Source organism: Heptranchias perlo, chromosome 31 (assembly GCF_035084215.1).
Source record: "Heptranchias perlo isolate sHepPer1 chromosome 31, sHepPer1.hap1, whole genome shotgun sequence".
NCBI lineage: Eukaryota > Metazoa > Chordata > Chondrichthyes > Hexanchiformes > Hexanchidae > Heptranchias > Heptranchias perlo.
This window is the reverse complement of record NC_090355.1, coordinates 30,655,456-30,670,653: the sequence shown is the minus strand read 5'-3', so window position 1 is coordinate 30,670,653 and position 15,198 is coordinate 30,655,456. Positions and strand designations below refer to the sequence as shown.

Here is a 15,198-nt window from a genome sequence, read left to right as displayed (position 1 = left end):
GAGACAGGCACCCCTCAGTGTCAAAACCCATAACAACCATTGGGATGGAAAGTTAACAGTTTATTGTTAAGCCCTTACTATTTTGTTTCAACCAAGGAATGTGCTTCTGTCAGGAACATACATGGCCCTGTATGCTTTAACAATGGTGCTGCTTGCAAATATTTGTCTCTTTTCTACCATTACAGGGAAATTAAGATGCCAGAGAAATAAGGAGAAAGAGATAATCCAAACCCAGACAACTGAAGAAATAGTCTGGTTACTGAGTTTGGACAAGGCATCATTCACTGACTGGATTCCTTTTGATAATCAAACAATTGCAAAGATGTATCCACATTATCACTGGGATTGTGGTAAACTCCAATAGTGACCATTGCTGCCCAGCAGTACTTTAGTATCTGCTTTTAAGAATAATGAGTATGCTTAAGAGATAGGAGATAAATGAAAGAACAGAGGAAGGAATAAAAATATTTTCATTATTGACATTTTTGATATCAGCAGGGCAGGAAAAAAGAAAACAGGAACAGGGAAACAAAGCAGGTACTTTACATGCAGCAATGGTCACCATTAGAGTTCATCACAGTCCTGTGATAACACAGGATAAATCGTTGTAATTGTTTGATTATTAAAAAGAATCCATAGAATAAATGATGCCTTGTAGCCCGATATAGCCCGACTATTTCTTCAGATGCCTGGATGTAGATTATCTCTTTCTCCTTATTCCTCTGGCATCTGAATTGTCCTAACAGCTTGGATTATTAGCTTTAGCATCTGAGTACAGGACTTCAGAGGCAATAGGTTCAAATCACTGCCTTGGCTAACAGGTATCTTCATTTAGCCAATTCTGACATGGAACATCTTATGGTGGTGATGTGCGAGGGAAGCAAAATCTGTCAGGGAGACTGCCACCCTGCCAGAAGACACTCCTACCAATAATTATGAAGACACATTGCCCCCTCGAAAAGCAAATACGAGGCAAATTTAATCATTTTATTTTGATTGATTATTAAGTTTCTTCCACGCAGCTTATCATTTCTTGCTGGCCATTGATATCGCTTGGGATGTGTGGTAGGCAGATGGAAACATCAATATGATTAGTATGCTGGACATTATAGTAGGGCAAAACTTCCATGAAACCTTATTTGGGGCTCATCAAGCAACAAATAAAGCACGCTGTATGAAAGAGATGCCAACATTTACAACAGATAACCTACAAATTGTCTTTTGGAGACAGTCAGGGAGAGGGAAAGTCCTCATTAGGATGGATAATTAAATTATAGTAGCTGAATTCACACTGCCTTGCACATTCACTGATCATCTGTACTCCTAACTGTTCTAAATAACACAGAATCATAGAATGGTTACAGCACAGAAGGAGGCCATTCAGCCCATCGAACCCATGCCAGCTCTTTGTAAGAGCATTCCAGTTAGTCCCATTCCCCTGCTCTTTCCCCGTAGCCCTGCAAATTTGTTGTGTGTTTATGCATGTGTTACACAGGTGTATGTACATAGGTGTGTTCATATACAGTTGTGAGCACGCAGGTGTGTTTGCGTAGGTGTGCATGCGTGTTCAATGTAGCAGGAAAGATTTTTGGCAGAGCTAAAATGACATTATTTTACTATTTTAACACACTATAGGTTAGATTTTCAATTTGCCATCCAGGCGTTGCGGGTCTGTCGCTCGCCAGCAATCAATGGCAATGAAAATCAAATGGTTTCTATAATGGGAGCCAATTGGCAACACCAGATATACCCCCCCAGGCAGCAAGTTGAAAAACTATCCTTAAAGCTACAGATTTAGCAGCGATAGATCGCAGACCCACCCTGAAGTATTACACTGAAGTATTGTATTTTATATGCATCAAAAAGCTGAAATTTCTGCTCTCATTATCCTATTTCTGTTCAACCAGTAGGGGCGTGATTTTCATTCTTAGTCTGTGGGTATAAAGAGACTCAACCTAGTTTCATACTTTTAAGGATGCAGATTACACAACTCCTGCTTCAGAAACGCTAAACAGTGCAGGAGATGTTGTATCAGATGAGGAAAGATGTGATTTTTCTAGAACAAAGCAATCATTTGGTTTAATCATGGGAACTGGGAATAGATTGGGGAAAAATGGTGTAGCAAGGGTCTGAGAATCCTTTGGGTGACTGATGACGTGAAATATACAATGGGCACTACAACATGGTAAACTGTTTTTAAAGTTGGCATCTCCTATATTATACAGTGTCTGTGGAGGATCACTGTGTTACCAGGGAGAGAATTTACCTTGCAAATATCCAAGGTTTACACGATTCATCACATCACTGGCCGTTAAATTTGCTACATCCTCTACAGAACACACACACAGATACAGAAAGAGAGAACGAGATTGTAATAGTGTCAGAGCCCAAGGATAGCTTATATGCTGTGGAAAGAAGGGGAAACAGAGAGAGAGAGAGAGAGAGAGAGAGAGATTGAAAAAAAGAGACTGCTGTGGAAAATATTTTTGTACAGTATCCTTCTCGGGTAATAAACACTCGAATACACCATCAGTTCTATTAAGTATTTCCATGGCATTTTCTTTACATGAATACTTTTTTCACTAAATTGCTCAGCTTACATAGGCTAAACACAGCAAACAGTAACAGAAGCTCAATGACACTTGTCTTAAATAGGTGGGCTTTCATGATCATAGATGGCAGCCCCAATAATGTATCAATGAATCAATTATGGAAACATTTCATCGTACAGTGGAAACTTACCAGCCTCACATTATAACAAACCTCAGTGGAAGCTACATTATAGTAAATGGAGGGACACACCCCCAGTAAAATCAACTCTGATAAGGCTGTTGTGGTGGTGCCAATGAGTTTACAGTAATGAGGATTCTGCATTCACCCTGAATAGCAACATGATTTTGTTACCTTCCACCCAGGAGGACAAGTTAAAGGAGCATGGTCATGCAGTAAATTATCTCATCTCAGCAACAGTTGATGCAATCAAGTGACGTGGTGATATCACCGCATCACCTGCTAATTTAAAAAAAAATGGGGTCAGGGGAATGGGTCTAAGTAGATAGGTCTTTCAGAGAGCTGGAACAAACAGAATGGCTTGAATGGTCTCCTTTTACAAAGTAAAATTCTATGATTCATAATTCAACAAAAGTTCCCAATTGGTCAACAGTTATTAGTGGAGATGTGCCAAGAACTGACTGTGCTCACAAATGCTCCTTTAAATTTAGACAGAGGCACAAGTTACCAGTGGAGCTATATCTAATTAATTCGCACCCAGAGAGGGTGGAGGAGGCTCATTAACAGTTGAGGTATGGATGGTATTGCCAATGGCCCCAATTATGATGTATATACACTTACCAGGGCTCAACAAGATTGGGTAGACACACTGCCCTGGTGACGGTTAAACCTATTAGTCTGGATTTTAATCTGGTTACACTAATCGAGTTACCGAAGTGATAGTTAATTCAGTAGCCTTACCCTAATATAATGCCTTGTGGGGGGGGGGGGGGGGGGGAGATGAATTGTGCCTTCCCAGTGCAAATAGGCACCCTATTGCAAATGAGAAGAATAATTTCGGTCAGGCAATAGATAACTGGGAAGGCTAACAAGACCCATTGTTTTGATTACTGAGTTGTCGGAGAAGCCATTATGTTCTTTTACTTCTGACCAATATCCCTCTGACACTCCATAGTGATGAAAATTGGTACAGGAGTTATAGGGTGAAACCATCTTTGGAGGTGTTGACTTGATTGGCAACTTCCAGAGCAGGCCTCTACTGACTTGGTAGTAGGTAGATCTGGAAAATGATACCTTATGTTCCCTCTCTAGTTGCTGAGGTAAGCAGATTTTCCACAGCTTGGCTGGGCTATCAGCAGGGAGGAAAAACCAGAAGGAGTGTTCCACATATGCACCCCACCCTGGCCAGGATAGCCTTGTACATCTGCTTGTGGCTCTTCTGAAAGAGCAATTTTCTCAGAGACTGCAGACAGGGCAATTTCCCTTGTTCATGATGCAGGAGGCATGTCGAAGGAGATAAGAAAGGATGGGTGAAAGGGAGGGGGGAGAAGAAGATCAAGTTGCCTCTCAAACCCATTGATACTGTTCACTTCAATGGCCTTCCCTCGTAGCTGTTCCATAAATCCATTACCCTTTTGTGTAAAAAAATTCTTTCTACGTGCCAGAGAGCTGATTTTATGAATGTGGTTCCTGGTAAGGGAGCCTTGCTTGCGAGGGGTGAATATTGATGAGACAGAAAATCTTGAGGAGCACGCCCATGATTTCTCAATGTGCACTCTTGGCAGACAAGGCTCCCCATCGGGGAGCTCACGTTTGTAAGATCAGCCCTTAGATGTTGGTGTTACCAGAGGGTCTCAGAAGGTACAAAAAAGATTTACTAGGATGATACCAGAACTGAGAGATTATACATATCTGGAAAAATTTAACTGGCTGGGGCTCTTTTCTCTAGAAAAAAGACGACTAAGGGGTGACCTGATAGAGGTGTTTATGATAACGAAAGGGTTTGATAGGGTAGACATAGAAAAGATGTTTACACTTGCAGGGGAGACCAGAACTATGGGCCATAAATATAAGATAGTCACTAACAAATCCAATAGGGAATTCAGGAGAAACTTCTTTTCCCAGAGAGTGGTTAGAATGTGGAACTCACTACCACAGGGAGTAAGTGAGGCGACTAGCATAGAAACATTTATGGGGAAGCTAGATAAACACGATGGAGAAAGGAATAGAAGGAAATGCTTGGGCCGAATGGCCTGTTTCTGTGCTGTACATTCTGTGTAATTCTATGTATTCCTAATTTGTGTTTATTTGCAGGGTCTCTCAGACTTTAACCCAATGGCCTAAAAAAGAAATTTTAAATGAAATATCAAGACTAAATCCAAGTATCTTTGAGATCTTTATCATGATGTTTTATAATAGAGTAACATTTTCCACAGCAGTTCTGGATAGAAGAGAATGAGAAGATATAAACTATTACACTTCAATTATCGCCTAACATGTGGTTAAAAAAAAGCATTCTTCTACTGTAGCTCCTCATCATAAGCAGAGCACCTCCATCTTGTGTGAATGAAGTTAGAAATCAAACTCTAATGCATTAGAATAAAAAATAATTTAATTTACAGTTCAGAAAATGTCATATAAAGTTAGCAATATCTGACCCAATATCTGCAGATTTCTACAAAATGGGAACTACTTCTTTTGATTAATCACTGCTGTTAATTTCCTTCTGTAATTTAAAATTGACTAAATGTATTTTACTGTATTAACCAGACGAGATTATATATTTTGAACTGTACAACTACAATATTATGCTAAATTGATATAACTTTGAAATATTTTGCATGTCAATTGTTTTTTTTTTAACAAGGAAGACAACACCCACCGTATCCTGTAGTGGGCAAACCCAAGTGCTTCATTCTGTTCTTCACCAGTTCTGATAACTCTTGCCTTTCTGATCTATGATACAGGTTCTGTCTCTGTTGGTTGATCTTCTCGTCTGCTTTATTGGCCTGCTTGTTTCCTTTCCTGCTCAACCGACGGGCCCACTGCATGCTCTTACGTCTCAGCAATGGGTGCTCTGATTGGTCGCTTGAAGTTGAGTTTCTATGGCTCTTACAAGGATCTTTCACATCTTTTGTATCCTCACATTCCTCAACGTTGATTGAGATCTGAGACTATGAGAAAGGTTGGGGGGGGGGGGGGGGGGAAGAGCAGGTAACTACCCAATCTGCCACATAACTGCACAAATCTTATTCCGATAACCAAGTTAACTGTGCAAAAATTCTAAAAACAACTATATATTAGAAATTAAAAATACATTTGTCCTACTGTTGCAAAAATCACAATAAATACTTACAAACATGCATTGAGAAAGTTCAGTCACCCGAACCTTCTCCAGTCTTTCACAATAGTCCATTATTAATCAAACATAAAAATTCAAAGTTGCTCGACTATATCATTTCCTCTCCTATAATCAGGCAACATAAAAATATATGTGTAAGTGCGATAGCGTGTAGCTTAGTAGGTTGGACTGACATTGCACCATGACATTGAGTGGGAAGATGTAGCTCTGCGCTTGCAATTGCCCACACAGTGAGTTCCCCATCCCAGCAGTGTAATTAGTCTGAGCTGCCAACCATTAGCCAGCGTCTTCGCACATGTGGGCAGGAAGAATTGGAACACTGGTCACACTAGGTCCTTTCTTCCTCCCTTTTAATGGCCAGTTATGGAGTACCATTCGCACAGGTCTGGGCTAGGCTTCCAGCCCATCATCGCAGCCTAGAATGGTGCGTTAAGTAGGGAAGTGAGGGAAAGAGGAGCAAAATGAGAAAGCAAAGCAGGGCCCCACCTCGGACGTAGAAAAGATGTGTGACTCTGTTCTGTAAATCCCAATTGGAATTTCAGCACTAGAAGAGCACAGCTTCTGAAAGAGCCTGCCATACGTTTGGATCCACAAGTCATCCTCTGTGATCTTCATCTAAGAAACAAAGGCAAACAATATAACAGGTTGGGTGATGGAATATATCTGTAATTGATAGAAAACAACATAGACCACAGCTCATTATGGGTAGACTGTTGAATCCTAGTTATCTCATTAGTTAATAGATTCAATAGAAGTGGTTGCGTGTGTGACTTATATGTCAGGCAGCCGGCAGGAAAAACCTGGATTGTATTGGAGCGTGTGTTATATCCCCAGGTTAGTAGGAAGTTGGGCTTGATTTTCTTTGGGAACTCTGAAGTGTTCTGATTGAATTTTTCAATAGTACGAAGGCAACTGCTAACAGTTGATACAGACAAATGGCTCATTTGTAGCCAGGAGTTCAAATGCCAGAGTAGGCAAGTTATAAATGAGGAAGTTAGGGATAAGATGGAAAATTAGGATTCATTTTTTTTTACTTGTGGAATAATTTAGCAGGGATGGCCACTTTAGCGGATAGTATAAATGGGGTTCAAGAGGCAATGGGATGCGTTTCCGGAGAGACAAGGGATTGATTGTTATGGTGAGAAAGTGGGGTCAACATTTCAAAAAGGAACGGGCTTGTTTGGTCTAATAGTCTTTTCTTCTTCCTAAAAGTTCTTAGAAAAGTGTCATTTATACACTTATAACATTGTACACAGATATAATTATTTCTAGTGATACTGAATATATGAATATAAAATATATGAAGGTACTAGATACAAAAAGACCTCACTAAATTCTTTTTCTAAAATATTGTACTCAGGTTTTGCTTTGTTCTGTTAATTGCCTTTTTGGATTTTTTAATGCATTACCTCACCGGCATTTTTTTTTATTTACAACAGGGAAATTCACCTTCTGGCATTTATAAATTCTCTGTTGTGTCAGCATCCTCACAGTTTCAAACCCACGTGTAACAGAACCAGTCATTCAGTGAAACATGCTCAGACCTCTACACATTCACAGCCTATTGCTGTTTGTAACAAGACCAATGTGTCAATGTGCGTAGGAGGATCCCACCTGAAATAGTTCCTTCAGTGAAACAGTTTAGAAGCTTGGAAGGCATGGATTATTCAGTAATACGGCTTTCGTTATAGAGTAAGAATTTAGATATTGGTTTTCAGGTTGTTAAATTTTTCGCACTAAATAAATTTCTTTAGAATTACTCTAACTTTAAAAAAATATACTTTTGTCCTCTGTAGAACTGATTCTTAGTAAATGAGTAGAGTGTTGGATCACCACCGTGCTGGTAATTGGTTGATGAATAGTGTTGGCCAAGGTCTGAGAATAAATCTCCAGCTGAACCTCTCAACTGGAGGAGGTGATGTAGTGAGATTACAGAAAAGGAAGAGAGAAGTGTGAAATTATTATTCTTTTAAAATTACAAAGCCACTGTATTTATTAAGATTAAAAGAAAAAATGCAAGGAAATCGTTCATTGTGGCAAATGGTTCCAATACCAGTGGACACACACTGAAAATTAGACAGTTAGGATTAAGGAGGGGGAATTGGTTGGTTTTGTGAATTAAATTACATGGGAGGGCCATTGAAATGGACAGTAATAAATGGGTTCAAGAGACAACTAGTGCTATCTGGAAACAGATAAGATTGTGGATGTACTGAGAAGATGGGATTGAACTCAATTAAAAAGGCATAGGCTTGTGGGTTACTTGGCCTTTTCCTGATCCTAAAAATCCTTGTAATGTAAACGTGTAAATTATTAGCACAACTGAAGTCCTACAGGTTTCAGCAAGACTGAGATGAGGAAAAATTTCTTCACTCAGAGGGTTGTGAATTTTTGGAATTCTCTACCCCAGAGGGCTGTGGGTGCGCAGTTGTTGAGTATATTCAAGATTGAGATTGATGGATTTTTGGACATTTAAGGGAATCACGGGATATTGGGATAGGGTGGGAAAGTGGAGTTGAGGTAGATCAGCCATGATCTTATTGAATGGCAGAGCAGGCTCAAGCGGTCATATGGCCTACTCCTGCTCTTATGTCCTTAAAGACTGATCGATAGATAGATGGAGATAGACAAAGAGAGTGAGAAATGTAACAGTATTTGATTTGACAAATATAGGAATAGCATCACCAGGCTTGCAAACAATAACATTTTAGAAATCACTAAAGTTCTGTTAGTCCCTATGTATTTCAAATTTACAATTTAATAAAACAATATACATAAATCAGCTTCAAGCTTTTTTTTGTAACTGTCATAAAATGGTGTGTGTGTTTAAAGTACTTACAGCACAAAGGTAACCAGAGCCTGGGGTAGTGTCAAGTCCCAGTAACAACCGTGCGATTGGGATCATGTAATCTTTAACAAAGGACTAGCAAGGAAAATAGAAAGATTGAAACAATTAGTAGTTTGTAGTTTCGCCAGTGTAAATGTCATTATCTTCAGTGAGGCACCACCTACAGTAGGTGGAAAGAGGTAAGAGTATGACTTAAAACAGAAGGGAAAGAAAGTTTCTGTATTAGGTAAACAATATTGAAACATTAAACAACAACTTGCATTTATATAGCACCTTTAACGTAGTAAAACATCCCAAGGCACTTCACAGGAGCGATTATCAAAAAATTTGACACCGAGCCTCATAAGGAGATATTAGGACAGGTGACTAAAAGCTTGGTCAAAGAGGTAGGTTTAAGGAGCGACGTCATGGAGGAGAGAGCGATAGAGAGGTAGAGAGGTGGAGAGGTTTAGGGAGGGAATTCCAGAGCTTGGTGGAGCGATGAAAATCAAGGCTTCGCAAGAGGCCAGAATTGGAGGAGCACAGAGATTTCAGAGGGTTGTAGGAGATTGCAGAGATAGGGAGGGAAGAGGCCGTGGAGGGTTTAAAAGGTAGGGGCTGGGTGGTGTAGTGAGATGAGAGTCTTCTCTCTGCTAGCTGTGAGAAATTAATTTCATCTGTTCCTAATTCCCAGAGCACATGATTCTACAACACAAACTTCCTTCAAAGGCTGAATCAGAAAAGCCACAAAGGTGGTTGGCGTATCAAGTAGAAATGTCACAGCGGTGCAGTGGGGACTTTATCTGAGGTTTGGTTTAAAACACATTATTGATTAGAATCACAGGAGGTTTTTAATCACAGGAGACCATTCAGCCTGTTGTGTTTGTGCTAGCTCCTTGCTACAGCAATCCACTGCCCCACGCTCCTCCCATAGCCCTATATCTTGCCCTGCTTCAAATATTTATCCAATTTTCCCTTAAAGGATACAATGATCTCTGCCACACCCACTCCCTGTGGCAAAGCATCCTATGCTGCAAAAATCCACGGCAGCGAGAAATTTCTTCTTAGTTCTTTCCTCACTTTTTTTAATGACAATTTTAAAATGGATAGAAGAGAGGGAACCTTAATCTTCACCTAACAGTGTTTTACCTGACCTGGGATTGCTTGCTACTGCTGCTGGTCACCAACAGCGGAAAAATGCTTACTGATGTCGCTCATCTTGGTGCGGACAAAAAAAAAAATCACAAAAAAATGAAAAATAAAGTCTATTCAAGTGTCTGGGGATCCTTCTTAATGCAACAATGACTAAATTTCAAAAGTAATTCATTGGTTGTGAAACACTTTGGGCGTCCTAAGGATGCACTATATAAATGCCTTCAGGTGGGGCCCTGCCAATCCTACCCGCTCTGGCGTACATGTGACTTTAGTCCCATACTACGCGGTTGGCACCGTAAGGCTGTCAGGGCGACTAGGGATGGGCATTAACTACTGCCTTTCACTGTCACCCACATCTCAAGAACGAAAAAAAAAATGCATAGATATCAAAATAATTGAGTCACTAATAATTTATTTCTGCTTTCTGCCGTTGCTGCCTCTGCGTATGGGTAAAGAAATGCCATAACCATTAGAAGCTGACCCTTGTGTGAATTCGGTGCCTGTTTGGAGGGGGAGGAGGCTATAAATGTTGATGGTATCCTGAGTTGTTTGGGGCAGGATTTAACCATTGTCTATTCAAACAGATTTTTAAAAATAGGAAGCACACAAATGATGTCATGATAATACATTTCAAATCAGGATAAATGGGTTAATTCCAATTCTGCCAATGATGACCTGGTCTTTCAGCATCTTTTTGCTGGTGACTATGGTGATCTTAGCTGAATGAGTTAAAATGTTGAGTGTGATGAAATGCTGTACCACCAAATGGTAGATATGGATTTCTTCCCCACAATCACTTGCTGAGTTCTCAATTTCAACTAGGCCTTAGGGGACAGGATGATTTGTATCCCCTGAGCAAGGGAGAGAAAAGCAGAGGATAGGTTAACCTGCACTGCTCTTAAGCCAGGATACCAAGTTGGACACACTTTGTGAAGTGAGGACTTATTTGTGTTTACTCTAATATTCAAACAGCTGGAAGGAAATATTGGGGGTGATTTTCATCTGCCTACCATTCACACGAATGCTCCTCTTGGCCCCACTAAAGTTCTCCCATCTGCTGCTGGTCACTCAAAGACCAAACCCCCCCACCCCCACCCCAGTGATCTTTCCCCGCCCCCCCCCCCCCCCGCCAAATAATGAAGGAGCTGCCAGATTTCCTCCTCCTGTTCGGCCAATTGCTTGTCAGCACACATTGAGTTCTGGATCTTCGCATGAAATCATGCAGATGACAACTGACCATGAAAATGATTCTGGCCTCTTGCTGATGCTATCAGGCAGGCAGGTGTGAACGCTTGGGCACTGCCCACCCAACGTGCTCCCAAAACAAAAAAAGAAATGAATCAGGCCAATTAGCTTTAACAACCTCCATTCTCTGCCAATGCTACCCCATCAAAGGGGCAGCCGAGATCAGGAACGCATTCCTTGGGAGAAATTATGATCTTACCATTCGGTTCATTCCACCACTCATCAATATTAATTTTCTGTACAACAGGTGAACCCTTGCTACAGCTTGTGTGCTTGTTCATTTTTGTTTCGCACGTGTCACCAGGTAATATCAATGCAAAGACAATGATATTCAGGGAGTGTGCCCTGTGGTACTGACCTGATAGAGTAGCGTGTCCAACATACTTATACTGAACACCCTTCCAGCGGCGAAGGGGAGACGGAACATGAATGCCAAGTTCGAGCCGTTCTCACGTTCTTTCTGTCAGGTGACAAGTGGAAGAAATGATATGTAATTGTTGGTAAGTATTGAAGACAGTCTAAGTAACATCCATTCATCAACCAGAAAGCCTGAAGGGGCAGCAACAGATACTTAAAAGTAATTCCAAGCGATTTCCATACACAATAAGTGCTGCTTTCACAAATGTTTGCCACCTACTGGCAGAGTCATCCATTGGCTGTGCATCTCTGGAAACCACGGGCAAACTTCTCACGATATTCTGCCCATTGAAACTAATGAATGGAAAATTATGGACCGCATATAGGGTTGCCAACTCTACTTGGGCGTATTCCTGGAGGTTTTATCACATGGCCTCCCGCCTTAAACCGCCCCGACACTCCCGCCATTGGTCCATCATTCGGGAGCACTGCCTTCCCACTCCAAAGCGAACAGACTCTTTGTTATCTGTTTGACTGGCAGTCAAGATTAACCCAAACAGCTTTTTTCTTCCCACCTCCAATGTTTTTTATAACTAATAAATGAAAGTGCCCAAAGAAAATGAAAAAACCCTACAATTTTGTTTAATGCCCCTATGATTTGTCTCCAAGTTGCTTGCAGCATTGTCCTGGAGATTAATCTTCAATTCCTGGAGACTCCAGAACAATCCTGGAGGGTTGGCAACCCTAGCAGTGTGCCTGTGATTTCCCGAAAGGCATGGGTGAGGTTCCCTACCAGTCATGTGCATGTGAAATGTCGGGCCTCGTGTGTTTTAAACTGGAGAATGTGGGAGAGAGCACAACCATAGCAATTTGTACAAGGACCTCAGGCAGTATTTGGGTGAAATTGAACAATGCGGTATCAGTGTGTGTTTTTATGTTAATATTGCATAGCGTGATTATTATATTTAATGTACACCCTGAAATGCCTTAACCTGGCACAAGATAAACATCCCACCTGGATTTTTAATTTTGATTTTAAAATAAACTGCGTAGCATCAGCGTAGAAATAGCGCAGACTGGAATGTAGCACGAATATGTAAAACATTCACCCTAACAAATTTTCCACACATTGGGCTCGATATTACCAGGGCTGCGGGTTCGCGGCGGGGGGGTGGGGGGGGGGGGGGGGGGGGAGCGATTTGGCGCGTGAGCAACGCGCCCGGTGAAATCAGTCTGCCCCGCGCGCGATCGCAGCCTAATTGGATCCACTTACCTGGTCTTCTGGGTTCCCCGCTGCTAAGCTGCGCATCGGGCGGGCTGCGCATGCGCAGTAAGGTCTGTCAGCTGGAGGAGCTCTATTTAAAGGGGCAGTCCTCCACTGACTGATGCTGCAAGAAATAAGGAAAATTACAGCATGGAGCAGCCCAGGGGGAAGGCTGCTCCCAGGTTTAATGATGCCTCACTCCAGGTCCTACTGGATGGGGTGAGGAGGAGGGGGAGGACAGAGATCTTCCCCCCCGGCGGGCGGGAGGAAGCGGCCTGCCTCTGTCACCGAGAAGGCCTGGCTCGAGGTGGCAGAAGAGGTCACCTGCACCACCAACATATCGCCCACCTGCATACAGTGCAGGAGGCGCTGCAATGACCTAAGTAGGTCAGCCGAAGTGAGTACACTTACTCATTCCCCTACACTCCGTCTGCCACATCACCGCCTCCACTCCACACCTCCTTCTGCACAGCCATCACTACTCTGTCACATCACCCCTCACACCCACTCAAAGCTCATCCTCATCATACCTGCACTTACTCACCTCGCCAGTACTCATCCCGCCACTACCACTCAACCCAATCCTCGTACAATCTCATGCTCACCCTCTCATGCATCTCTTTCACGGTCAGCCTCACTCAACCTGCCACTACCTGTGATGCAGCCACAGGGCATGCATCACATATGTGCAGTAGGAAGTGTAAGGCAAACGTGTTGTGAGCATGAAGGGGATGCACAAGGGTGTTTGAGGGTTTGTCATGGTTTTTCCTTATATTTAATTTCTGACCAACTCACATCACATATTATATTGGCACCACTACTGCCACATCTGTGCGAATCTTGTCCGGTTCGTGCAATAATGCCCTTTCCTGAGGATCACAATGAAGACCCACACCTGATGCCACCCATTGTGCCACTGTAGAGTGGGTGTAGGTGTATTTGCAGGGCTCTTTTGTGCAGATGACTGAGAGACGTCGGCGATGATCCCGGTGGCACCCTGGAAGGATGCGGAGGAGAAGTTGTTGAGGGCAGTGGTGACTTTGACATCGACAGGTAAGGTGATGGTGTTCGGGCCAGCCGGGAGCAGCTCGGCATGAAGGAGGCTGCAGATGTCCACGACTACACGTCGAGTGACTCTGAGCCTCCGTGTGCACTGCTGCTCAGAGAGGTCCAGGAAGCTGAGCCTCGGTCTGTGGACCCTGTGGCGAGGGTGGTGCCCTCTGCGACACATCTCTCTCTGCCTTTGCCCTCCCTCCTGCTGTGCAGGTGGATGTGTCACAGCACTGTGTTGTGGAGCTCCACTTATCAGAGGTGGATGGCGTGGCCGGCGAGGCTGTTCGCCCTCCGAGGAGGTCATGACTGCAGCTACGGCGGCCCCCATCCGGAAGATGTACATCTGAGGGGGTCCGCAAGGTAGGTACATGTCTCTGGACCCTGGGGTAAGTGTGCAAGTTGGTGAATTTGATTGTTAGGAGGAGGGTGGTGGAGGCCAAACTTTGTCCCAAGTGACAGAGTGGCCTCCTGCAATGAGTGAGGGTCTCCCCCACCCCACCCCCAACTGTCAAATGGACCTTTGCAGCTGCCACAGGCTGATAGCTGCAACACGTCCATTTCAACTGGGAGTTTTTCCCCCAGTACGGGAAACAGTCCCAGTTGTTTGTAAAATCCCAACCCTCCTAATATAACAGGTCAATCAGGTCTGTAAATGACCTGAAATAGCAAGATAAATACTGTTAAGTGGCACCCCACCGGCTTTAATTGCCTGCGGGAGTCCCACATGCGGGGGCTGCGCGCGCACGTCGGCGCGTCTGTGGGAAACCCAGAAGTGGGCGGGTTGGAGCTGGGCTCCTGACCCGCTCCGGGATTTCCCGATTTTCGGAGCCCCCCCCCCCGCCAGGAACACACCCGATAGCGGGTGCTAATATCGGGCCCATTGACTATGAATGGGTTGACGCAACAGGAATATGCAGCTGAACTTATTCAGCTAATGGGGTAACTGCGATGGGTACAGATGAGAAATGGATCAGGATTTTCAAATCCTACACACTTGAATAGAACTCTTCAGCTGTCAGGGGTTTACTGCAGTGGGATGGACTTGGTGCAAGTTTGCTACTTTCTTCTTCAAATAGCTGCTTACTATCTTTCTTTGTAATATTTAGCAACAGGTCGGAAATGTAAGGGGAATATCCTGAATTGGGCTGACAGCTATCTGACACTCTTGAGGGGATGGGGGGGGGATATCAAACAAGGCAAATTACTCTCTTCTGGATGCTTGATATTCCATACCATAGAAATTAATTCAAAGAATGAAGTAAGGACCATGGCCCTGTAAGATATAGATTTTCAAACTGGGGGTCAGGGACCATGGAGGGTCCTTGAGGTCATCAGATCAGCATCTTGAGAATTTGGTTTCCATATTTTTCTGTTTTTGTTCATTTACTCCCACGTTGTTTCCGTTGCTGTATACTAATACAATAT

General features: G+C 43.0%; 1 protein-coding gene across 1 annotated transcript in view; it reads right to left on the bottom strand.

The window, feature by feature from the left end:
• kcnt1b (potassium sodium-activated channel subfamily T member 1b) overlaps positions 1–15,198 on the bottom strand; it is a 150,384-nt gene that overhangs the window by 12,384 nt on the left and 122,802 nt on the right. Inside the window, exons 24-27 of the mRNA XM_067969433.1 lie at positions 11,458–11,559; positions 8,712–8,795; positions 6,359–6,487; positions 5,393–5,684 (exon numbers count right to left, since the gene is read on the bottom strand). Coding sequence (XP_067825534.1) covers positions 5,393–5,684; positions 6,359–6,487; positions 8,712–8,795; positions 11,458–11,559 — 607 coding nt within the window. The remainder of the gene's footprint in view (positions 1–5,392; positions 5,685–6,358; positions 6,488–8,711; positions 8,796–11,457; positions 11,560–15,198) is intronic.